General features: G+C 39.8%; 3 protein-coding genes across 3 annotated transcripts; all 3 read right to left on the reverse strand.

The window, feature by feature from the left end:
* Positions 1–610: 610 nt before the first annotated feature.
* Positions 611–2,049, reverse strand: LOC105918342 (P2Y purinoceptor 1). The gene has a single exon (XM_021311085.2). It carries the CDS (start codon positions 2,011–2,013, stop codon positions 1,027–1,029), a length of 987 nt encoding a protein of 328 aa, XP_021166760.2. The 5' UTR covers positions 2,014–2,049; the 3' UTR covers positions 611–1,026.
* Positions 2,050–10,377: 8,328 nt separating this feature from the next.
* LOC105918364 (P2Y purinoceptor 1-like) lies at positions 10,378–11,649 on the reverse strand. The gene has a single exon (XM_012853435.3). It carries the CDS (start codon positions 11,632–11,634, stop codon positions 10,603–10,605), a length of 1,032 nt encoding a protein of 343 aa, XP_012708889.2. The 5' UTR covers positions 11,635–11,649; the 3' UTR covers positions 10,378–10,602.
* A 10,500-nt stretch (positions 11,650–22,149) lies between these two features.
* Positions 22,150–24,239, reverse strand: LOC110366952 (P2Y purinoceptor 1). Its single transcript, XM_021310915.2, has one exon. The coding sequence runs from the start codon at positions 24,014–24,016 to the stop codon at positions 22,985–22,987; it is 1,032 nt and encodes a 343-aa protein (XP_021166590.2). The 5' UTR covers positions 24,017–24,239; the 3' UTR covers positions 22,150–22,984.
* Positions 24,240–26,701: the final 2,462 nt, after the last annotated feature.

Genomic DNA, 26,701 nt, shown 5'->3' on the forward strand with positions numbered 1-26,701 from the left:
GTAAGGGCCTGGTGAATGATACAAAACAATAAACTTGATTCTGAACAAAAAACAGAAGAGGTTTTATTATCAAAATAATTGTAATTATTAATTTGCCCGGACATTTCATGACATTGGTGGAGAAGATTATACTATAATATAGACGTGTCCAAGCTGACCCATTTCCCCCTAATCAGTCATTTTGACCAACCTAAGTATCTCAGCCTCTGCGTCTCCAGTGTCTGTTGTTTCCGTGGCAACTGCCTTTTGCAGCCCAGTCTCAGTAATCTAATAATCAATAACATAGGTAACGCAGAGCTTGGTGACAATAAAAAAAGTTTTTTGCCTTACCAGGTAAAACAGTCGCAGTCACCTTTACAAGACAAAGAGACTCGTTAAAAGAAAACACAAAAAAATCTTCACTTTGATTTATTTAAATTGCACAGCTACTACAAGTAAATAACAAGTAGCTATTTTGGTCATAGTCTGCATGACTGCTTTCTCTACAAGAAGAGATGAAGAAGCAGCAGTCGCTCACATTTCGGATGTCTCACAGTGAGTTATCACATGTTTTCCATTTACTTTAATAATCATTATTTGTCATTGCAACATACATTTCAATGAAATCCGAATTTAACCCATTACTTAGGGAGCGGTGGGCTGCCACTTTGCACCATCTAGGTAGCATCATGGGGCTGAGGGTCTTGCTCAGGGACCATGAGTGGCAGTCTGTGGGATTCAAACCCAGAACCTTTTTAATGTTCTTTTTCAGGATTTAATAAATATACAATACAAAATGGCAGTGAAAACAACAGTCTGGTGCATGAGTTCAATTATTTAGCTGAATTTAATGGCTTTGTCAAATTCACAATTAATGAAACAAGTCTGACTTGTGTTTTAATTCACTATTTACATTCCAGGCATCTGGCAACATAACTGCACAAGGGAAAATAATACATGAATGCCTGAAAAAACAACTTTCCAAACAACAAAGAGAAAAAAAATCAAAAAAGCAATGATGACTTATCTGAATGAAAAAATCAACGGTCAAATGTCTTCTTGCTCTGTCTGTGGTACAGGCACAGACTGGGATTTTGACTGAAACAAACGACTGAACATCTGTCGTCCTCGCTGCAACAGCTGCCTGAACTTAGTTCCCAAATCCTCATTTACGTGGAGATAGACCAGCGGGTTGAGGGCGCTGTTCAGGCTCACAAGACCACGACTTGCCTGACGGGCATTGAAGACTACCCTTTCCCAGCTGGGGCATATTTTCTGCATACGAAGAAACCTGGAATACAGGCTGAGGTTCTTGAAGATATGGTAGGGCACATAGCAAAGTGAGAAAAGAAGTATCAAAATAGCCAACAGCTTCAAGCTCCGTCGTTTCAGGTCCTTTTTAATCGTATTGGAGCAGCAGACAATGATAGTCACATGTCCGTAGCTGCCAATGGTGATTAGGAATGGGATGCAAAATCCAAAGAATGTCCATGTAATGGTGTAGTCCAGATAACTCTTAATATGTTCGCTAGAGGTTGTGTCAAAACATTTTGTGTTATTAAATGTTTTGGGGTAGAACATGTCTGGAAGACTCTGAGCACTCACCAGAATCCAGACAATGACTGAAATCACCACAGAGTGAGTCGCTGTTAATCTCCCCATGGCTCTCATTGGATGGACGATTCCCAGGTACCTGTACACACTTATGCATGTGAGGAACCCGATGCTGCAGTATAAGTTCAGGTTGAAGCAGAACCTTGTTACTTTGCAGAAGACGTCTCCAAAGATCCATTTACTCCCTTTAAGGTAGTACACTATTAGAAAGGGAAGTGTGAGCAGATACAAAATGTCTGCAAGTCCAAGGTTTAGAACAAAAATATTAATATTTCCAAGTTTCTTCCAGTTGTGCCACAAAGACTTCAATCCCAATCCGTTGGCTACCAGTCCAACAATAAATACCAAGCTGTAAAGAGTAGGCAGAATTGTATGTTCATATAGTTTCTTGTCCAGTTTAACACACCTAGTTCCATTCATTTTGTCAGAAACAAGTCAATTCAACCCGTCCTATGAGGTGCCACTCACAAATGAAAGTAAAGTGAAAGAAAACTGGACCTAAATAACTGCCTCTTATAAGCCTTGCCCAGTCATATTTGTGTGTGTGTGTGTGTGTGTGTGTGTGTGTGTGTGTGTGTGTGTGTGTGTGTGTGTGTGTGTGTAATTATTTACCTGTTACTGTGAGCTGTAAAACAAATAGTCCTATGGGGACAATAAAGACTCCTTGAACCTTGACCAAATCAATGAATTCTTATATTCGAGAATTATGTAGAAAGCGAAAAAATTTTAAATAACTGGGTTGTCAGGTTCTTAAATGTAAAAAGAATATGGTGACTATTTCAAACATATAAAAATGATAAATATATTCATTAAGTTTCCCTTTTTTACTGTTACACAAACTTACCATTTTGCTGCCTTCTTTGGGAATCTTCAGAGTAAGATAAGTTCACAAAATGAGAATTTGTGTCTAAGAGCCTAACCATTACTGTGTTTTTTTTAAACCGTGTTTTATGAAACCTATGATAGGTTTAAGCTCTAAGTGCCTAAATAATTAGTTAATCTCTCTGAGATATGTAAAACTATGTCTCTGTCTCTCTCTCTCTGTCTCTCTCTCTCTGTCTCTCTCTCTCTCCCTCTCTCTCTGCTGTAGAGTCATCCGTATTGCACATTTTCATTTTTTTTCTGTAAATGTCTTGATGTTTTCTCCACTGCTTTTAAGCTGTTTAACTTGAATGTTTAATCTTTTTTTTACCTGAGTATGTCATATTATCAATAATTGTGCAATATTAAATAAGGTATTTAGTTTTACTTTTCTTTTTCTTTTTCTTCTGCTGCTTTATAACTAACTTTACATTAGCTTGGTTTTTATTACTATAAACTGTGTAACTTTGTATGTCTCTCATGTCCAAATTATTTTGTTGCCCTTATTGTGTGGCAATAATGGAATCACTTATCTCAGATCTGTTCAGACACGCAGGCCTATAAATTCTAAGATAAGAACAGGTAATCAACGGCATAGAAGGATTTGAGCAGACTTGCCCTTGAGACAAAACATGAAGATAGTAAAAATGAAACTGACATCGTGTTTGAACTGTCATATCTCAAGACTGACTAGGTAAATGCAAGTTAATGAGCTCATATACCGTTAAAACTGCATGATTAAGGTTCAGTCTACATCTCCAAAATTGTAAAATTAGTTTTGAAAAATAGTTAGCAAATTAATTTAAAAGTGCTATGCTTTTGGCCATTTAACAGCCCCAGTTCCACCTGCTCAGTTTAGGCTTGCACTGTTCGGTTCTGGCCACTGTTCTTCAGGGCCAGCCCGGGTTCGTCTGGGTTTGTCTGACCCTACTCAATAGCAGGTTCAAAATGGGGAGATTTAAGAGGTGTTTTGAGTGAATACACTGCTTTTCAGCGATTGTTCAAGGGGCAAAAATGTTTTCTCCGAGGAATCCCAGAAAACTTGAAGGGCGACAACATTGACATTGAGGACTACCATGAATAGTGGGTCAAATCAATTTGCCTATCGAGCAGGTAGGAGAGTAGAGAATGAAAAGCTTTTTTTATTTTAAATAGCTTATATACACATTTAGACAAACCAAAATGTCAAATGCCAGCCTTTGGTTTGCAGACCTTACTTCAGCTTTTAATGCAATGCAACCACATATTTTAACAGAAAGGCTGCTGTGTGATTTTAACTTGCCACACCAACTTGTTTTATATATTTTAGATTTTATGATTTTAGATTTTAGATTTTTTTTCTCTGTCAGAGACCAGTTTTTTTTTGTAAATGGTCATTTCTCAGACTCCTTATTGCTCTCTACAGGATCACCGCAAACGGAGTGTCTTTTCATCCCTTCTTTTTATCATTTACACAAATGGCTACAGAAGCACCCAGGAGATCAGCTGTTTATTGAAGTTTTCTGATGACATTGCGTTGTGGTCACTCCTCCAAGGGCCAGTATCTGACCACAGGAATGCTCTGACTGACTTTATCTCATGGCGTGATTACCATTTCCTTGACTTAAATGTATCTAAAACCAAAGAATTAATTATTGACTTTGGGTGAAATTGAAACTGCTTGAGAGAGCATCATACATAATGAAAAGGTGGACATTGTCTCATCATATATATACTTGGGCACGGTTTTTGATGACTACCTTGAGTTTGATATAAACAGGGCTGCCATTGAGAAGCGAGGGCAACAGATAAATTATCTAAACTCCTTCTCTGTCACGCCAGTCATCCTATGTAGGTTTAAATCAGTCTTTTATTGAAAGTCTTTTAAGTTTTTCTTTTATCTGTTGGTTTCAGAATCTGACAGTTAAAGACAGGAACAGCCTGAAAAACATTGTAAAAATCCAGTCTAAAATCATTGGTGTGAAACAGAGAGACCTTAATGTCTTCTGCAACCAAAACGAAGACAGCAGGTGTGCCAGCCTCTCCAGGTCATGCTCTGGCAAGTTAATTTTCTCTGTCGCCTTCTGGGCGTCGTTATGTGCTTCCTGTGTGTAAGCCGCACCAAATCCTTCATTCCTTCTACGATCACGCTTTTATACTCTGTGTAGGGTTCTTTAGGGGTTTTAAATGTGCTTATACTGACTGCTTGGATGTTGTGAATAATGTGTGTGATGTTTGCTATGTACTGTTGGAAACATGCTGCTCTTAACTAATTACCTTTTGTGTGATTAATACATTTGATTGAATTGAACTGAATTACTAACTAGTGTTCACATAAATCCTATAATCGTCTACTTATAATCTGAAAAAAGTATAAGGATCTTTTAAGCGTTAATAACTCCACACATACACTCACCGGCCACTTTATTAGGTACCCCATGCTAGTAACGGGTTGGACCCCCTTTTGCCTTCAGAACTGCCTCAATTCTTCGTGGCATAGATTCAACAAGGTGCTGGAAGCATTCCTCAGGGAGTTTGGTCCATATTGACATGATGGCATCACACAGTTGCCGCAGAGTTGTCGGCTGCACATCCATGATGCGAATCTCCCGTTCCACCACATCCCGAAGATGCTCTATTGGATTGAGATCTGGTGACTGTGGAGGCCATTTGAGTACAGCGAACTCATTGTCATGTTCAAGAAACCAGTCTGAGATGATTCCAGCTTTATGACATGGTGCATTATCCTGCTGAAAGTAGCCATCAGAAGTTGGGTACATTGTGGTCATAAAGGGATGGACATGGTCAGCAACAATACTCAGGTAGGCTGTGGCGTTGCAACGATGCTCAATTGGTACCAAGGGGCCCAAAGAGTGCCAAGAAAATATTCCCCACACCATGACACCACCACCAGCAGCCTGAACCGTTGATACAAGGCAGGATGGATCCATGCTTTCATGTTGTAGACGCCAAATTCTGACCCTACCATCCGACTGTCGCAGCAGAAATCGAGACTCATCAGACCAGGCAACGTTTTTCCAATCTTCTATTGTCCAATTTCGATGAGCTTGTGCAAATTGTAGCCTCAGTTTCCTGTTCTTAGCTGAAAGGAGTGGCACCCGATGTGGTCTTCTGCTGCTGTAGCCCATCTGCCTCAAAGTACGACGTACTGTGCGTTCAGAGATGCTCTTCTGCCCACCTTGGTTGTAACGGGTGGTTATTTGAGTCACTGTTGCCCTTCTATCAGCTCGAACCAGTCTGGCCATTCTCCTCTGACCTCTGGCATCAACAAGGCATTTCCGCCCACAGAACTGCCGCTCACTGGATGTTTTTTCTTTTTCGGACCATTCTCTGTAAACCCTAGAGATGGTTGTGTGTGAAAATCCCAGTAGATTAGCAGTTTCTGAAATACTCAGACCAGCCCTTCTGGCACCAACAATCATGCCACGTTCAAAGTCACTCAAATCACCTTTCTTCCCCATACTGATGCTCGGTTTGAACTGCAGGAGATTCTCTTGACCATGTCTACATGCCTAAATGCACTGAGTTGCCACCATGTGATCGGCTGCTTAGAAATTAAGTGTTAACAAGTAGTTGGACAGGTGTACCTAATAAAGTGGTCGGTGAGTGTATATCCAGATCACCAAAAACTATTGTTTTTGTATGGCCTAGCAAGAGCCCAGAACTAAGTTCAACACAAAAACTCCGAGTTCACCCGAAGGGGGCTGTGGACAAGAGACATCCTCACATTCAGATGTGTTTGGAGAACTTTATCAAGTCAGAGTGGGCAAATATTGCCAAGTGTGTGATGCTAATAGACTCCAGTCAAAAAGTATGAATGCTCCACAGAAATCACAAGTCGGTCTAACAAAGTATTGTTGCACAACTAACCATGGTAACTGTAACTGCACTTATCTTAGTTTTCCCCTAAAACGGATTAGTTTTTAATTTAATTTGACAGGATAAATTTTATATGAATTATAGGGGGAAAAGTTTTTTAAATGAATTATCATGGCCTTTTAAAAGGGGTGTGAAGACTTTTGAGAGCTACTGTAGGTATGGATTAGTTGATAGAATCCAGCATAATATTTGGAGATGTCCTGTTTGGTGGCTCACGGTGTGGTCAGTAACAGTTGTTACAGAGGGACAAACTGCTAATGAGGCATGATATGTAAAAAGAAAAGTTGCCTCCAAAAGTAAAAACAAAAACTTGTTTTAACATTTGTGTAAAAAAACAGTGGGGTTTACTACAAGGTCATGGTGGTGGGGGACGTATTTCGGGGAGCTAATTAAACTTTTGTAAGGAGCTCTCAGTCTGACTAGTGTACGAGTAGGCCCTGCGTTTTAAAGATTATGTCAGGCTGCCACCCTGTTCTATGCTGTAAAGTACTGTAGGTGATCTACTTTTAAGATCTTCGTTGTGATTTTACTGTAATCCCTCCCTTTGCTTCTACAGCTAAAGAATCCTTGGTGGGAGCCAAGAGCTTTGAAAAACAATTTGCATATTCGTCTGGAGGGAGCTGCCAAGCAACGAGCATGCATCAGCATGCACAATACAAAATGGGTGATGTGCCAAAGCCAGCAACGTAGCTGCACGTTATACCTTCTTCATGGAGGGGAGGGGAGCATAAGAGAAGGAAAGAATGGGTGAGAGCAAAAATGCATTTATCCCTCTAGCTCTCCTTGTTTAAATAAAGTTATGGATTACCTTTTATTTTTTGATATAAACATATTCTTAGGGTCTGTCCTAATTCAGGGGCTGCATCCTTGAAATGACCCAGCCTATGTAGACCAGGTCCTTTGTGGACCTCGAAAAAGAGAAGATTTGAGTGCCGGTATGGGGTATGACAGTTTTTTTTTTACCCACAGCATAAAGACGTGCAAATAAACATTTCCTTTGTAAAAATTTAAATCAAAAACTGTAAATTTAATTAATAAATTAAATGTATTCACACGAAAATCTATTTATTTAGAAGAAGTCTTCTTCTATGCTTCATTTTAAAATGAAAGATATATATGAAGTTATCTTCTTCTACACATACTGTATGTGCACACCTAGCTTGTGGCCTCTACGTCATTCATTCTCGCAAATATGCTCAATTGGCTGAAATAAGGGAAACTGTCATGCAGGTGAGACATCTAAGGTCAAAGTTAGTAATGAAGAAGGAGAGGATGCAGCTGGTGGGAAAACTGACGGTTTCTTGGCTATGTTCATGCACAGAGGTGTAATACTTTTTATCGTGATTCAGACAGGTGCAGTTAATTTTAAAGATGCGGTTTTACCTCGAATTCAGACCGGAACAGGGAAACCAGCAACCAGGTGTGGGGGCTGCGGTGAGCTGAGGTGTGTTGCCACGAGCGTGTTTACCTGCTGAGAAACAATCAGGAAATAACTGTTTATTTCTCTGATTAATAACAGCTTTACGGAGCACTCTGTTATTCTTACTCTGTGCCTCTCCACCAGTTTTCTCTCTCACTCGCTCACTCGTTATCGAACACAAATCAAATTAGACTTCTTTGTGTTTGTATCTTGCGCCATAAAGTCAGACTCAGATTTAGAAGCTGGTACATGAAATAAGTACAGTGAAAACACACACAGGTAGATCATCAGGGTTTAGAGACGTTTCAGCCTGTAGAGGTGTGACCGATCTTTCTCTCGCTCCATGCTGAGCCACCAATGCACCTGAAAATCCTTAGTATCCTGTTGTGTGTAACTTTATTGCAAATTAATTCAAAATATGTTTTATTTCAATAACCTTTGTTATGATGGCTGTGTTGTTGTAACTGCAGCTTTTTTTTTTTTTTTGAAGATTGAGGGTGCGTCAACCCGGTTGGGACACAGAAGGGGGTGCGCAGCTAAAAAAAATTTGGGAATTCCTGCTTTAGATTAACAGGGGAAAAAAAAGAGAAAAAGAAGAAGAAGAAGAAGAAAAAAAAAAAGATTAACACCTGCTGCCTAACAACCAAGACAGCATGATGCAACTATGAAACTAAACAAACGGACCACAAAGGTTTTCTGCTCTGTAAACAACTTCACACAGTTTTTATTTCCCCTGGCCTTTACATATTCATCATGGCCTTCAAGCTTTTATTTAAAAAGCTGCTTTATCATCTTTTATTTTATTCTAATTTATTAATCAGCCAAATGTTGAATTGTATGTTGAACTATACCGCGTAACAAAATTCATTGATGACAAATACCATTTGTGTAATTTATTAGAGTTATACGGCTGTTTTTCCCTCGGGCTTTTCCCTACACCTGTTGTCCCAGGCTTTTCCCCACGCCCTCTGTTTGCCTGCCAGCGTTTATTAAAAGCCTTTTTCTTTGCCAGCGTATTAGACACTTTTTTTTTTGTTTGTTTGCTATTTAGACGCTTTCTTGTTTGCCTATGTTTTCTTCTTTATTTTGGTTCGCCCTGGTCGGGTAGTTTTTTCTTGGGATGGCAAGCCAGCTGCAAGCCGACGAGGCGAGCCGCCTGTGGTCCAACCATGCCTGTGCATTTTTAAAATCAAGCAATATGTCAAGAAACCGTGCAGATATTTCTGTTTAACATAGCTAACTTCTTGCTTAAAAACGTTTTTAAAAATTACTTTTATGTCATAACAAGCATAATATATTCAACTCTTTTCACAGCTTTTCACTCAACTCCACCATTACTGCTTCTGGTTAAAAAGTTCTCTTCAACCTGCAATGAATCATGGGATACGATTAGCAATGAAGGATGCACCGGACCCATGAATTGAGACACAGCAAAAGTACTACATTTTGTACCTGACATATACATTTTGCTGTCAGTGTTGGTAACTTTACCCTGAACCTACTGATAATGTGTAGAACTCTCCATTCTGCACATTGTCAATTTGCAAATGCTCCTATTGTTTTTGGAAAGGATCAGAACTCTCCAAGCTGACTGGGTGAAGCGACACCTAGTGCCTGTCTACCAAAGGTTGGTTTCAGACAATCACAGTATCAAATTAAAACGTAAACAGCACTGTCATGCTATACCACAAGAAGGTAAGCTAGGCAAGGCTCTTCTTGCTTTTCTGCTTTCTAAGAAATTGTGGATTGTTATAACAGCAGCAGTGTCCTCATGTGCTGCCAGGTGTGTTTTGGTTCGGCTCTGGGCAAAATTGTAGCCTCTGGGCTCGTCAGCTGCTCTTTCGTTGCACCGGTATATCCCGCCTTAAACCTCAATAATGCAACGTGATTGGCCCGAACCACTTTTGGTTTGCTCTGGTTGAATCAGGAGCAAACAAGATGGATTCTCATGTGTTTGTGAACACACAAACACATGAGAATTCACAAGAATTCATCTTGCAGGCAAGGTTACTCAGACATGGCAAACCCAAAAAAGGTTGAAAAAATTTTTACTTAAATTCCATGATTGAAGCCATTTTGTTCTTCACCCGAAGGGCTTTTTCAATTCAAAGCAATCATACGAGAAGTTCCAAGCCTTTTACCTGCATCAGTGTGATGTAATTACACCTACCTTTGCTTATATGGTTAGTCCATGCCTGATGTGTTAGGGTACTGACCAAGGCAGCAACATGCTGTCTGAATGTAACAAATTAATCACATGATGCACTCTAAGGGTGAAAAGAAACACTGTTTATGGAATTTAACTGTACCAGTGGGTAATAATGATTCCAGTAAATCTTGAAGGAGAAAGTACAGCCATTTGTTTGTGACTTTAAACATAAGCAAACTTAAATTATGCAGCCAGAGGTTCCAAAACACACTGCCAAGTCAAGCAAATAAAAACAAATCTGGAAAGAGAAATGGGCAAAAAGTCCTACATTGCAATATAAAAGACCATAAACGATCCTAAAAAATGTGTGCACAAATACTTTTTCAAGGCATTGAACTTATAACTTTGAATACACTTTGTTGTTTAGAAAAAAATCAATGAAATTGTTTAAAAAAGATTTCACATTCAAGTGGGTTACACCATTCTCACATTTTATAATCCTTATCTGTTATACAGCAGTAAAAGTGAAACTGGTTTAGCTTTATCTCTTATTTAATTATGAAATTTCTAGCATCTGGCTAGATGGCTCCTGTCAACATCCTCAATCATCTGAGTCAATCTCAGATTGAACTGAATATTAAGCCTGTTGTAGTAACACAAAGCATACAAAACTGTACAAACTTTTGCTTAATGCAAAATATCACACATGATGCAGTTCATTTAAAAGAGCACTTTCTTTCCTAGGACTATCAACTTCTTGCTCAGTCTGTGTTTCAGAGCTGGATTTTGACTGAAACAAACGACGGGATATCTGTCGACTTCCCTGCAGCAGCTGCCTGAGCTGAGTTCCCATATCCTCATTTACATTGAGGTAAACCAGCGGGTTGAGAGCGCTGTTCAGGCTCACAAGACCACGACTGGCCTGATGTGCAATGAACACTCCAGAATTCCATGGGGGGCATGTACCCTCTTTCATCAGGACTCTGGAATAAAGGTTGAGGTTCTTGAAGACATGATAGGGAGCAAAACAAAGCGAGAAGTAAAGAATCAGCAAAACCAGCAGCTTTGAGCTTCGTTGTTTCACATCCGTTTTCACCGTATTTGAGCTGCAGACAACAAGAGTCACATGTCCGTAGCAGCCAACGATGATGCCAGAAGGGATGCAGAATCCAAGGAATGTCACGCTTAGGCTGTAGGGGAAATAATCCTCAACCTTATCCCAATCAGTTGTATCATAACATTTGTTAGTCATGTTCCCTGAATGTTTAGGGAAAAACATGTCTGGAACACTTTGAGCACTCACCAGAATCCATACCATGGCTGAGATTACTGCAGAGTTAGTCACTGTTAATGTCCTCAGTGCTTCAAATGGATAAACGATGGCCAGGTACCTGTAGACGCTTATACACGTGAGGAATCCGATGCTGCAGTATAAGTTCATTTTGAAGCAGAATCTTGTTATCGTGCAGAAAGCTTCTCCAAAGATCCAGTCATTCCCTTTGAGATAGTAATCCATCAGAAAGGGGAGAGTAAGCAGATACAACATGTCTGCTACTCCAAGGTTAATAACCAGGATATCGATGCCTCGAAGTTTCTTCCCGTTACGAAGCAAAGACTTAATTCCCCACACATACAGCACCAGTCCGATAATAAACACCAAGATGTAAAGAATAGGCAGTACCCTGTGTTCAAATAATTCCTTATTGGGTTTAGTACAGTTGCTGTTTTTCATTTTGTCTTCCAGAAATCAGTCTACTCAGCCCTTCTCCTCAGAGGCTCCGCTCGCAAAATGAAAACGGTGTGAGGGAAAACAGCCTAAATAACTTTGTGCAAATACGCTGCAAGCATATTTGTCTGTGCAACACCCTTTCCAAGGAAAGCTGCTTATTATAAAAGGTGTTCCTCGGAACTGAAACAGGTTTTCAAGTCTGGAAATCATAGGTTTGCAGATTCTTCAATCTTTTTATTGCATGATCTATTAAACACATTTTGTTCAACCAAGATTGTATTCATCATGTTAGATGTAACTGATAAATAAAGCTAAAAGCAATATTCTAAAATAAACTCATGTGGTTTAAACTGACATCACATTACACCTGCAGTGTACCTGGCATAGCTGATCATTAGGGTTTCAGTCTTTTGAGAGGCTATTTTTCAAGGAAACTTTTAAACTAAATAAGATGCTCTTCATGTACTGATTAATGCTTGTTTCCTCTCTATTCCTTGCCAAGCCCATCTCGTCTGCTGCAATCAGACTTGAATATGTGCCCTGCTGTATTTAGATGCTCTCCTGTCCACAGCAAAAACATCAAAAGCTCCTGCTAGTAGATGTCCAGCTCTTAATTATCTCTGCTCTCCACGTTACAACCTTGTCTTCTGCTTAGGATTTCCCGCCATGTCCTTGCCTTCGCAACTTATCTACCAACCTTCTGATCTCGTTTTTGCGCCCTGACCCTTGAGCCTTGCCCAATACCTGGATTTGTAAACTGACTTCTGTCCACATGTGTATGACCATTGCCCGTCTCCTGGGTTCTGGATTGCTCTCTGCTTGTCAGTCAGACACTGCTGCAGCGATCAAAGCCTGTTCTCTTCACTGCCAAGTTGCTGCCTGCTGTTATACCATTTATGACGTGACACACTCCAACTCCCATGATGCAACATGTTCCAAATGGCCACTGACTCCTGGCATGCATCATGGTCATCCTGACACCAGCCTTAGCAACGAGATAATGTTGCTACGAGACGATATATAAGCGCTTGGCACACTCAAATCTCCCTTCTTCAACGGCTTCACGCCAATTGGGAAGACATACAGCTGTTTCATCCCGTTGGGATCCATTCGATCACGTGGCACGTGTTTCGATTTCTCGCTGGACCGAGAACTTCCAAATTAAACTCATCCCTGCTTGCCTACGCAGGAGGTCGACTTTAAAAGGTACTTTGAATCCACTTCGATCAGAGACTGAGAGTCGCTTATCTCCCAGTGATCGTCGGGAACAGCGCTTTTGTTTGGCCGAACAAAGCATCTGAAGAGCCCAGAGACCGAAGGAATTTCCTCTCGTTCCTTGCTGCAGGACGCCACGTGAGAGACCTGGAGCTGGAACGTTTTACACAAGTAAAACGGGATTTCCCCCTTTCTTTCTTTCTCTTTTCACCCGTAAGGTGATATATTTTGTGCCTGGGCATAACCTATTAGGAATTTGTCTGTGACTTTTTTTTCCAGTTCCGCACACTTTCTTTGAAATCCTTGTTCAGGAGTAAGACCGCCTCCCAGTCAAAGCCCGCCCACACACTAGCATGTGCGCTAAATAGGTCATTAAGACCTGCCCCTCACGCAACATGCAAGGTCGTAGGTTATATGTCGTCATAGTTGCCTTCTTGGGAAGGTGCAGAGTAGCTAAGCGGTTAGCTAGCTTGTTGTGAACTACAGAAGCGTCCATCTAGTTTCTCAGAGCTATTTTGTCTTTCAATGCTGCTACGTCAAGTGCCGACGTCTTGAATGTGATGTTTAAACAACTGTGAGTTGAACTAAGAATTGCTACCTCTCATTTTAATCCATTTTGACTTGTTTATTTTCATTTATTTTCTGTTGCATGTTTATTTTAGTAGTGAGTAGGGTTTCTTAGGTTAGTTGAATTGTTGCCACAATTGGGTGCCACAGATTTTAAAGTTAGCAAAGTTTTTTTTGATAAAGTGTTTATTTTTGCTCATATTAAGTCAGCTTCACACAGCTTCACTACAATTTATTGAGTGTTTGAATGTTTAACACTCAAACAGAAATATGTTATCAGGGTATACTGCTAAAGTAATTAGACTTGGCATGATAATTAAAAAGACTACCGGTTTTCCAAGTTTGAACTGCATCTTAGTTAAGTTTTACATGCAATCAGTATGAGATCACAATTTTTATGTAAATGAAATGGACCATGTCAGAAATGAACTAGCTTTTGCTGGCGTTGAATGCATAATTTCAGCGCTTGAATAACCCCTGGAGGAGGCAGTGATCGACAGCTAGCATGCAGTAGGTTAATCATTGTTAAACATAGTTTTCTTCTCAGAAGGTCAGAACTTCTAAGTCAGCTGAAAAGCACCATAAAGTTGGTTTTTGGGCTTCAGACAGTAACTTACTAACATGAACTAGCTCCAACCAGAAAATCCAATAAGGGACAGGCACACATTTATGACCATTTGCTTTGTTGGTTGAATGCATGCCATGCAAAGAAATCAGTTTTTATTGGCTTGTGTTTTTAATAGTAGAAAGTCTGATCATTGAGCATGACAATTAGGCTGCATGCACACATATGTGACCATGTTTTCATTTAACTTATTTTCTTTTAAGCTTGTCTTGAATGCTATATTTCTGTCCGGGATCTACATAAAGAAGCAGGACCAGGTAACAATCCCCAGACAATATGCAACTTGTTCATTATTGACGTATTCATTACGTATTTAGAAGGTCAGAGGACTAAGAGATCTAAGTAACACACTCTCTCTGTCTCTGTCTCTCTGTCTCTCTCTCTGTGTGCTCCTGCTGCAGAACAGACAGAACGAGACATAAACCAAATATTTGCGTGTTTTGAAACCGAACAGCATCCGCTTAAACACCCGCAGCGCGATTCATTTACAAATTCAAGGAAAAAGCGCCAAATATTGCCCCGTCCAGTTAACAGGTCTGCTCCAACGAGGCAGTGTCAGGTTATGTTTTAAAAACACACACTGTTATTCACAAGACTGCAAATAACTGCGCCTATTAGTCTGTAATTATCGTCCCATGCTGCAATGTGGCACAGCGCTGCGCAGTTCACACCGATGGCAGTGCGCTATGTGGAGAAAATGCCGGCAGATGAAAAGCGATGAGCTTCTATGTTCAGGTGAAATGCTTTAAAATAATAGAAGAAAAACATAACCAGGACATGTGGAAGCAGCCTGGTGAGGTTATTGTTTCATTTTCTGAACGCAATCTCAGTCAGAAACGGCGCCACATAATCTCTCCAGAAACACAGGACGCACGAGACCGTTTTATTGGACAACTTCTGCTATTTGACATTTTATTTTATTAAATACATTAATCGGTATTATAAAATAGGATATTAAAACAGCTGCTTTGTCAACATTAGTACATAAAAAAAACTGTTCAGCACCGGTTCGTTGTTCTACCGGTTCGTGTGTCAGTGACGGTATTCGTCAAACACAACAGCTGAACGGAACTTCGTCAGCCTCCGTCAACCAAAAAGCTCATCTGGTCTCCAGTGTCCCAAGAGCAGCTTATCAGCGCTTCACATCCTCAAACTCCTGCCTGACAGCCCGGAGCTAAACAAAGTTCACTGCAGCTTCTGCTTTGCCAGAGACGGAAAGAAGGCTTATTATGGAAGATTCTGGAGATTTGGACTTGAAAGTTCACAGCTTCATAAGACACATCCCACATCAATTAAAAGAACACATACTTGCAAATGGCATAAACATTACGTTTGCGCATGTATTTCCTCCCTGTCTGCCAAACTTGACAAGGTTTCTGTTGTTTTATGTGAACTGAATTGGCTCCGCGCTCTGTTGCTACGCATCTATAAACCCTGCGTACTGGGTTGACGTCAGCGACTCTGTGCTTGTTAACCGCTCGAAGATTGATAAGAAATCAGTTTCTGTAATGAATGAACGCTTGTGTTCATTTCCTTTTTTTTCCCGTCACCTCTAAACTTTGTTCTTACTTGAATATGGGGCGTCTGCAGGATTATACCTGGAGGCGATGCACAAAGCGCACCTGGCCCACACCAACACTACTCCTAAGAGGCACGGTGCATAAAAACAAACCTGCAGGTCAGGTCCTGAGCCAAACAAGTATGCCACATTAGTGTGATTGGCATGGCGCACAGAAATAGCGCAATTATCCGCACAATGACCTGGGTAACAAAGACAGGTGAATAGCGACATTCAGAGAGAGAACCCATTTATTTCATTAATTACACACTGCACCACACTGAAAACACGGAGAAATACCTTTTCCCTCCTTTCTGTGGAAAAATGGCTCCTTCATATTATGGAGCTCTGCGGGTTACATAATTTCTATTTTAAAAAGTGTAGTTACTTTTCGACTTCTTTTGGTGATTAAAAGGCTGCACGTGAACGTGTGACAACAATGAGCACGCATGTCTTTACAGTAAAGGGGCCTATTAGTAGAGTTGATGAAACATCCCCATGACCCCCCCCCCCCCCCTCCACACACACACACACACACACACACACACACACACACTTTAAAGATTAATCCGTCGCCATTGAGCACACCTTTAATTTGGAATTCTAACTTGGAAAGTTGACTCACCCCAACATGAAAATCCAGAAAGTGTATGGCATGTATAAAATGCTGCTGCAATTGATAACTGGTTAGTTGCACTTATGATGTACATATCTTATTATCCCCGCGACCCCATGAGGGATTAAGCGGGTCAGAAAATGATGGATGGATGGACATCTTATTAGGTCAGTAGCAGACATTTGTGAACATATTCTGTTAATTTTTGTGCTTGACGTCACTGTGACAGGCTGGCACAAATGACTGCAGTAGGTTGTTTTTAAAGAAAACGAGGATCATCTGGTTGATCAGGCAACTTTATTTCCTGGTTGGCAAATGATTATCCATGTCAGTCAAACTGGCTCGTTAAAAATGGCTTGCGTGCAGCAACACGTTACAACAGAACATCACATTACCATTTAACCTCATCCTGAGTGTTTTATGGTATTAAACAAACAGAAAGTACAGAAACTGGTGTCAGGCACTTGCCCAGTAAGAACCTATTACAGTCTGTGTACCTAGATTAATAAAAACAAGTTTTATAACATAAGATAAAACTTTATTGTTCACCATGATGGAAATTTTCCCTATGTGTCAGCAATACAGTAGCCTAATTACCTGCACTATCATGCTGTTTCCACAGACCGACAAGTGGAATTCTACAAAATATATTAACTGTGTTACTTTTGAATTAATAACATTCCATTTGCATAAAATAGTATTTATCACAAATAAGTTGGGATTGACTTAGTGAATTGACTTGTATTGGTAATGATAGTTGCAGTTTTAAACATGCAACAGGACCATAGTGGGGGTGGATGTGACAGCAAGTTTTGACTTACGAGGCCACTGGAACGCAATACCTAATCTCAGACGTAAGGGAGTCTATGTTCAACCAGCAGCTTGGTTTAACTATGCTTTTTTATTTTTATTTCAACATTCCATCTCATTTGTTACTACTAATAATAAAAATCAATAACACTATATTTAATTAACTAGAAGTTATGTTCAGCATTCCTAGCAGGATTTTCCTTATTTCCTTCATTTTACCAAAAGACATTATGGAGAAGCATCAGAATAATTAATTTTGAGAAGTTTTGGAAGGTACCTTCATGAAAAACAACTGTACTAAATGATTTTATCAATTTCATAATATGTCATATTTATGCTGTATCTATGCTGAGCAGAATGTGTGAGAATCAGGCAAGTGAGTGGGAGGGTTTTAGCTCTTCGGAGCAGGAAGGTATGTAAATACAATTTATTGTTAATGTATGATAGAAATGTAAATACAAATAACTAGAAAGCAGAAAACAGTTGTTCACGACGACTGTTTTATTTTATATATATATATATATATATATATATATATATATATATATATATATATATATATATATTATTTTGGTTATTATCTATGACCTTTAATTATTTGAATGTATCCCTATTGGTTGTGTTTATGTTGAATATATGGAACCCAGGAACAGTAGCTGCAGACAACTGCAACTAAAAGAAAGAAAGAGCTAAATAAAAGGATCAAAATTATATAAATCATACAAAGATATCAATGAAAAGCAATTTATAAAAAATCCACAGCACTATACACAACAAGAAACTTTGAAGATGGTTATCAACGAATTGAGAAAATATGAAGCAACAGTTACCTTGAAAAAGCTGAACATTTTCTCCAAATTATTTAAAAAAAATCTACACAGAAACTTGAGGTGATTTTGGCCATCTGATCAGGACACCCTTTGGGTGCCTCCCTGTGGATGTTTTCCAGGCACATTCCACTGGGAGGAGACCCCTGGAAGAGCCAGAAGTCACTGGAGGGACTGTATATCTCGTTTAGGCTGGGAACACCTTGCTAGTCTGGGTTCCTCTCCTGGACCTGTTGACCCCATGACCCTATCTTGGATAAGCAGAAGACAACTGATGGATCGATGGAAGACAAAACCTCTTTAGTAAGGCAAAACAGTAGCTGTGGGGTAACATTAATGAGTTACACTGACCAAAGTTTTGCAGTTCAACTTTACATAGACAGCTGAATGATTTAGATGTGAAAAGGAAGGCAATAAAAAGCATGATATATCTCCTGAAATTTTCAAGACAGACTCTGTTCAGTGAGGCTCCCAAGAGGCTAACAAGAATTATGGAAGAGCCACAGGAATTTTTGATAATTACAGGTTGTGTTTCACATGTGATGACAATCTCTTGTGTTGCAGCTAAAGGTGCATTCATATTGGTGCCACAATGTCGTCACTTTTGCTTGCTGTCACTCACCTGAGATTATTGCCACCCGTTCAAACAGCCGGCGACAGCAGTCGCTTTAAACTACAATCAGTCATTCACCCATTCACACACACATTCACACCCTGACGGTGGTGAGCTATGTTAGTAGCTGCAGCTGCTTTAGGGCGGACTGACAGAGGTGAAGCTGCCATGCATTGGCGTCCCTGCAAAGTAGTCCAATGGCGCTATCTAGTGGCGCTTTCTTTTTTTAATTTTTTTACCCATGGGCAGTGTAGCATTAAGAATTTCTATCTTAATGTCAAATAGAGCCCAGTAGTTTTCACTTTCACAAGCGGATGATTACTGCTTTCACCATAGTGCTCCGCTTGATTTATATATGCAAAAAGCTTTATTAGATTTTATTCTGGGACTGTTTCACATTCAGTGGACACTAAAATGGAAAGGTAGAAGAGAAAAAAAGGAAGAGAAAAATATGAGACAAAATGCTAAACGGGAGAAAAGGTAAAAAAAACTACAGGAGAGGAAATGGAGAGAACAATATAACATCATCAGATTCTGCCTCTACACCTGCAAAGAAAGATAGAAAGAGAACAGCAGGCCCCAGAAACCATCCAACATTTCACAGCAGAGTGTAAGATACTAGCAGGGAAGGAATACATTTAACGCCATAATCAAGTGGCTGGTATGGTGTACAGAAACATCTGTTCAGAATACCAACTGGAGACCCCCAGGTGAAAATAGGAGTCACCTCCCTTGTTGGTGGAGAATGACAGAGCTAGGATCCTGTGGGACTTCCAGGTACAACCAGACAAAAATGGTAATGGCCAACCAACCAGACATTGTGATCATTGATAAGTAGCAAAGGACAGCCGTTGTGATTAATGTCACAATACCGTGATGGAAACATCAGGAAAAAAGCTTAGGGAAGAACTAGAAAGAGCCTAGAAGGTGAAGACAACAGTGGTGCCTGTGGTCATTGGAGCATTTGGGGCGGTAACCCCCACTCTGGAGAAGTGGCCCCAACAGATGCCTGGAGATGCATCAGACATCTCAGTCCAGAAGAGCGCAATCTTAGGAACAGTCAAGATCCTAAGAAGAAATCCTGAAGGCCCCAGGCTGTTGGTAAAAAAACAGAGAGAGAAAGAGAGAGCGACTATCTCAGAGACTGTTTGTCTCTGTCTCTGAGACAGAGACAGACAGGCAGATTAAAGTGTTGCGCAATTTAACCTTTTTTTTATTATGAATATTATTAATAATTATAATTGGATATTATAATTGATAATATGTTATTCTAATCAAAGAAAAGTAACAACGAAAAATGTTTCAAATAGTGGTGATTAATGATTAGAACTAGCAATTGGATTTATTACACAATTTATTAAACTTATTTACCATGAAAGCTGGATGTCTAGTTGGTTGGAAGACTGAAGTAGACTTACCACCAGTAAATGTCAATAACCTTTTAGTACTTGGAATCATTAATCATTAACCACAAGCAAAGGAAAATTATGTCTTATATGTAGCCGGGGCATCTTGTTCCAGAAGTAGGGTTACTGTGCACTCTTCCTCTTGCCCATATATGGAAGACGCTGTGATAGAGCGCAGCTGGTTTGTTAACGAGACAGGTAATCAGCATTTACACTTAAAAGCAGGTAGATCACTGAGGAGATCAGATCCCAGGCTGATGATTCCCACAGTGGTATGTTTAACATTGAGCGTAAGGTGGGTTTAGAATTATTTCTGATTTCTCCTCTTAACTATTGTAGGTAACACACTTCTAGAGTGACGCATAGAGCGCCATTGACTGGTTTCACTTTAGAGAAGGTAAAGGCAGTTCCTAATTACCTGGTTACTTAGGGTGCTGGTCTAACTTGATCTCTTTTGTGCGTAGGTTGGCCTGCTACTGTTTCAGTTTTACTTCCATTTTTAGTAAAGAAAGAGGGGGAGTTTTTATTGCTAAGCCCTCTGGCCTGTTTTAAACAAAATGAGGACCTATGCTGTCCCTGGGTCCTACGCTGGTTTTATCTAGATTGAGGAGACTAGTGAAAGGGGAGTTTTTATTTTCTTTGTTGTATTCACTAGGGTTTGTGAGGTGAGTGTGTTTTTGTTGGGGACACCAAAGTGCATTTAGTTGTATTTGTGTTTTCCTTATTATTCCTCCCCCAAACAGTCTAACTTACTTAATTTGGTTTTAACTATGTCTTTTAGCTACCAGGTCTCCAGGGCCAGCATAGACTCCTACATTTAATGTGGTTATGTTTGTACAATAAAAGAAACTGACGATCTATGTCCATAGGAACTTGTGAGTTCAATAAACTGTATTGAATTTGCAACAGTGCCTCTGGTAATTCTTACGAACTTATCTATGTGGTCTGGTAAAAAGAGGACTTAAGATCCCCCACACATAACAGTAATCGTACCCAAGGTCACATATATATATTCGTATTGTTAACCCAAAAGAATTGATTCATACTCTTAGAGACATTTCGATCGTTGATATAAAGATGACAGACAACCACAGCTAAACCATTTAAGATTTACTAACCAGTAATTCCCGGTTTCAGCAATCATTCTGTTTATTACTAATACTGCTTGAACACACGATCTACTAGATCAGAACAACATAAAATAGAAAAATAAAAAACAAAGTGAAACGGCAAAATGATGAAACTGGGAAGCAGAAACCTAGTCATTTTCTAAATTCTAATTAGGCATTGACTAATCATCATTTAAAAGAGTAGCAAATGATTTAAACATTGAAATGGATCTGGATTGATGTGATGGGGCCTTAAAGCAAAGCCTACTACTAGCCGAGTGGCTAAGTTACCAGCTCCAAATGGTGAGGGGTTATGCCTGAGCCAACAGCAACAGTTAAGACACCACAAACACGTGGTGTAACTGAGGGGCAGCTAACTCGAAACAAAGGCAACTGGCTCACCCAATGAATGCTACAAACAAAATCATCAGAAAGAAAAAATCAAAAGCAGCAGAAGAGAAGAAAGGAAATAAGAATCGATCGGGATTCTAAGAATAATCTTCAGAATAAACCTAGCGCTAATAACGCTGCCCATTCAGAATAATAATGATTAAAATCCACAATTTTAGTCAACCATCGGCACGGTTGATATTTTTCTAAATATATTTTGCCCAGATAAAGATTGGTTTCTGCATGAGAAATAAAAGAAGTTCTTTCTGGTCCCATGGAGAGAGAGATAGGTTGCTCCGACTGGTGTGGGGACAGCTCTCAAGCGCTCTTTGTGAACTGCTCGGCCAAAAACAGAAAAGATTGCCTCGTCTGTCAACGGAAAAGGGAAAGAAACTCCTTGTTTTTCCTTTAGTTGCGCACTGAACCTGATTAAAGTCCTAGGACCTCCTCCTCTCAGGAAAAAAACCCTGACATGACAGGCATGGTTTTACCTTTAAAAGTAAAAACAACTTGCTTTGAAACTTGTTGAAAAAGCAGGTTTTACAATGAACACACACATAAACACAAGACTCCAAGGAATGTAAGAATTAACTAGACAGTAAAGAAATGTAGTAACAAGGAAAAACATCTAACAAATCTGAAACATGAAGTGAAACTTATGGCAAAACCTTGACGGCAAAACTAATAACTATATATATATATATATATATATATATATATATATATATATATATATATATATATATATATATATATATAGCAAGACCTATATAACATAAATGACAGGAAAAACATGACTCATAACCAGACACTTCCAAATCATGACATGAGATGATAGTGGAGGCGGGGGTTGCTGACAGAAGCAGCACCGTGCTGTTTGAATGAAACCAAGTATTTGTGTGACGTATTCAGAGGGTAAACACTGTATTTGTATTTATTCACGATATATTTGTCCTATACTACAACGAGTTTGAAGATACATTTTTGAATGTGACAAAATAAACATCTTAAGAAATATGAACATGGAAACATACTTTTTCAAGGCATTGTATTAAAAATATTGGTTATATTGTGGATGAGAAAAAAATAAATAATTAACAAATGAAAAAGTCTGCACATTTAACTAGGTTTTACTATTCTCACATTTTATAAGATAAAGCTCCTGTTAACATCCTGAATCAGCTGAGTCATGACATCTAGAACAGGTTTAAACAGGTTGTTTGCATTCCGGACTGAAACAAATACTCAGCCTGTTGTAGTAATACAAAGCATACAGAACTGAAAAAACTTTAATTAATAATAATAATAATAATAATAAAATTACAATACATTTAATTTGTAATGCAGTTTATATGTATGTAAATCCCAAAGTGCTACATGATAAAACAGGTATGTGCTAAAAATAAAAACACATGGAGAGCATGAAAATAAAAAGATAGAATAAACAAACATAATAAGGATAAGAGTCAAGAGCTCTCCTAAAAAGGTGGGTTTTGAGGCTATATTTAAAAGCATCCACTGTCTGTGGTGTCCTCAGGTGGTCAGGGAGAGTATTCCACAGACTGGGAGCAGCTGAGCAGAAAGTCCGATCTTCCATTGAACGGAGTTTTGATAGGGTTAAATAAGAAAAATATCTTCTGTGATAGGACTGGCAATTTCTTGTTCTGTCTGTGGTACAGGAACAGAGCAGGAGTTTGACTGAAACAAACGACTGAACATCTGTCGACCTCCCCGCAGCAGCTGCCTGAATTGTTCACCCATATCCTCATTTATATTGAAGTAAACCAGCGGGTTGAGAGCACTGTTCAGGCTTACAAGGCCACGACTGGCCTGACGTCCTATGAAGGATATCAAATCCCACGAGGGGCATGTACGCTGATTAATCATAACTCTGGAATACAGGCTGAGGTTCTTGAATATGTGGTAAGGTGTAAAACAAACCGAGAAGAGAAGAATCAACAATACCAACAGCTTGATGATTCGTTGTTTCACATCCTTTTTCATCGTGTTTGAGCGACAGAGAACAAGAGTCACATGTCCGTAGCAGCCCAGAATAATGCCAGAAGGGATGCAGAATCCAATGAATGTCACACTGAGACTGTACGAGAAGTAATTCTCAACCTTATCCCAATCAGTTGTATCATAACATTTGTTAGTCTTGTTCTCTGGATGTTTGGGGAAGAACATGTCTGGAACACTCTGAGCACTCACCAGAATCCATACTATGGCTGAGATTACTGCACAGTTAGTCACTGTTAATTTCCCCATTGTTTTCAATGGATAAACGATGGCCAGGTACCTGTAGACGCTTATACACGTCAGGAATCCGATGCTGCAGTATAAGTTCACTTTGAAGCAGAACCTTGTTATCTTGCAGAAGGCTTCTCCAAAGATCCAGACACTCCCTTTGAAGTGGTACGTTATCAGAAAGGGGAGAGTGAGCAGATACAACATGTCTGCTAGTCCGAGGTTAATAACCAGGATATCAATGCCCTGAAGTTTCTTCCATTTTTGCAGCAAAGACTTCATTCCCCACACATTCAGTACCACTCCGACAGGAAACACCATGACGTAAAGAATAGGCAGTACTGTATGTTCAAATAGCTTATCTGGTCGAGTACAGTTGCTGTTATTGATATAGTCTTCCATAAAGCAGTCCGTTCAGCCCTTCTCTTCAGAGGCTCAGCTCACAAAATGAAAATGGAGTGAAGGAAACCAACCTAAATTACTATCTCTTGGCACTCTGCTGCAGGCACATATTTTTGTGCAACACCGTTTCCAAGAAACACTGCCTGTTATAACATGCGTTGTTTGGAACTGGTTTTTCTAGTTTTGAAAGTGAAAGTTCTGTAGATCCGATCAAAAGGGTATTTATCATTAATTCTTTGAGGTCTATGAGGTCATATACAAACTCACAGAGTATGTTGGACATTTTCTCGTGTATCTTTTCATCCATAAAAATCTATCAACTTACTTTTTTTGCATCCAAAACATGAGATCTTAGCCCTTCCGCTGATACCATCGAAGTTGCTTGCTCTCCCTAACCCGTGTAGCAAGCGGGTGAAAGTCAGAAAAGACTTTGACCATGACCAACTGCTGGTTGCTCTTTTCACTGGAGGCAGGTTGGAGGGTTTGTCTTTACAAGTCAACAGAAAAACATAAAGAATTTTTAACATGCAGCTCCTTCCACGTAGCACACAGGTCTTGCGCTCCTCCTCTCAGTTAGTCTGGCGCAAACTACCCAAACATACAGTTAGGCCCAGAAACATTTGGACAGTAACACAATCGTAATGATTTGGTCTCTGCATGCCATAACATTGGATTTGAAATGAAACAATTACAACAGAGCTGAAGTGCAGACTTTAAGGTTTAATTCAATGGGATGAACAAAAAAATATGATTAAAAACATGTAGGAATTGTAGCTATTTTTATACAAATGCTCCTCATTTCAGGGACTCAAAAATAATTGGACAAATAAACATAACTCTATGTAACATATAGGAAACTGGACCCAGAATTCAAACCAAACAGGTCAGCCGACGGAGGCACTCGGGGCTCGCTGCTCGCTCTTAGACTGGAAGTACCCTGGTAGCAGGACTCCAGAGCCTGGGGGTCTGACTTCGGGCCGGGGTTTCAGGGCTGAAGCCTTAGAGCGAGATACTAAATCCTCCTAATTATTCCTGTTATTATTAAATATTTAAATAAATATTGATAACATTTATTTTTTGACTTTTTCTGCAGAATATCTATTATATCAAATAGATATTCTATTTGATACAGCAGCACTGCAGTCAAAATATGGCCTTTTTTGACCTGCTGTATATTAGCCAGTCCCTAACCTGCCTTTAATCCTATAAATTTCCCCATCGTGAGATAAATAAAGGATTAGCTAAATAAAACTTTTTAATAGTATATATGTACTTCTTAAAAGGTTCATAAAAGGTCTTAATTATATTTTCTCTGTGGGCTCCAGTAGCATATGATAGATAATATCTACTTTGAAAGTTAACATGAAGTGCTGCTGAAGATGACCACTGATCTACCTGGATGTATTCTGGAGGACTGAAACGCCTCAGTCAGAGACGTCAGTCTGTGGGTCTGTCGGAGCAGTGAGAGAAGTTTCTTCTTCTTTTCTGTTTCTCGATGTCTGCTTGCTCATTATTTTTCTCGTGCTTAGATAAATTTGTTGTGTTTCCACTGCATTTAACCGGCTTTTTACAAAACATACAGCTTGATTTCATGTACGGTATTAAAATAAAGCCAAACGCCGCTTATTTTCCTCTTCTTGCTTTTCCGCGCGCTGTGCGGTCTCTCTCCCAGTCTGAACAGGAGCCCTGCGGTTGTTTGTGTGTTGAGTGAAGAGAAGCTGAGTGGGCGGGCCAGAGTGAGCCTGCGTGCTGATTGGCTGGTGCCACTGAGCCATGTACGAGAGGGGAGGGGGAGCAGCAGAGAGCCGGGACACACAGACTGCTGCTGCAGTTAGTGCGCGCGCTGACTGACACTGACCATTTTAATGATCAGAGGGTCCGTTTTGGTGCCCCCCTTCTGTCGTGGGCCCGGGACAACTGACCCGTTTGTCCCCCCCTGTCGGCGGGCGTGACAGGGAACACTAAACCATGGCAGATAGCAAATAAAACTAATAACATACACAGAATCAAAATACCAAATAAACCCAGAGCCCACACTGTGGCACAAAACAAACTAAGACAGATAAGTGGGCTGGCAGGTAAACCAAACTGAACTAAAAGCTTACAGAACCCTTACTGATAACATAAAAGAACAAGATCAAACCATAATAAAAACTCAAATCATGACATCCTAATTAAAATGTTACTTTTCAATGTTTAGTTGAGAATCCTTTGCAGGTAATGACTACCTCAAGTCTGGAACCCATGGAAATTACATAACGCTGGATTCCCTCTTTAGTGGTGCTTTGCCAGGCCTTTACTGCAGCTGTCTTCAGTTGGTGCTTGTTTGTGGATTTTTCTGCCTTAAGTTTTGTCTTGAGCAAGAGAAATGCATTTTCGATTGGGTTGAGATCTGGTGATTGACTTTGCTGCATTTCGCTGAATCTGAACAGAAATATGTACACTTCAGAATTCATCCAGCTGCTTCTGTCTTTTGTCACGTCATCAATAAACACAAGTGACCCAGAGCCACTGGAAGCCATGCAGGCCCATGCCCTCACACTGCCTCCACCTTGTTTTACAGAAGATGTGCTGTGTTTTGGATCATGGGCTGTTCCAATTATTTTCCAATTTTCTTCTTCCCATCATTCTGGCACAGGTGGAGCTTAGTCTCATCTGTCCAAAGAATGCTGTTCCAGAACTGGG

Source organism: Fundulus heteroclitus, chromosome 1, assembly GCF_011125445.2.
Source record: "Fundulus heteroclitus isolate FHET01 chromosome 1, MU-UCD_Fhet_4.1, whole genome shotgun sequence".
In the NCBI taxonomy this organism is placed as follows: domain Eukaryota; kingdom Metazoa; phylum Chordata; class Actinopteri; order Cyprinodontiformes; family Fundulidae; genus Fundulus; species Fundulus heteroclitus.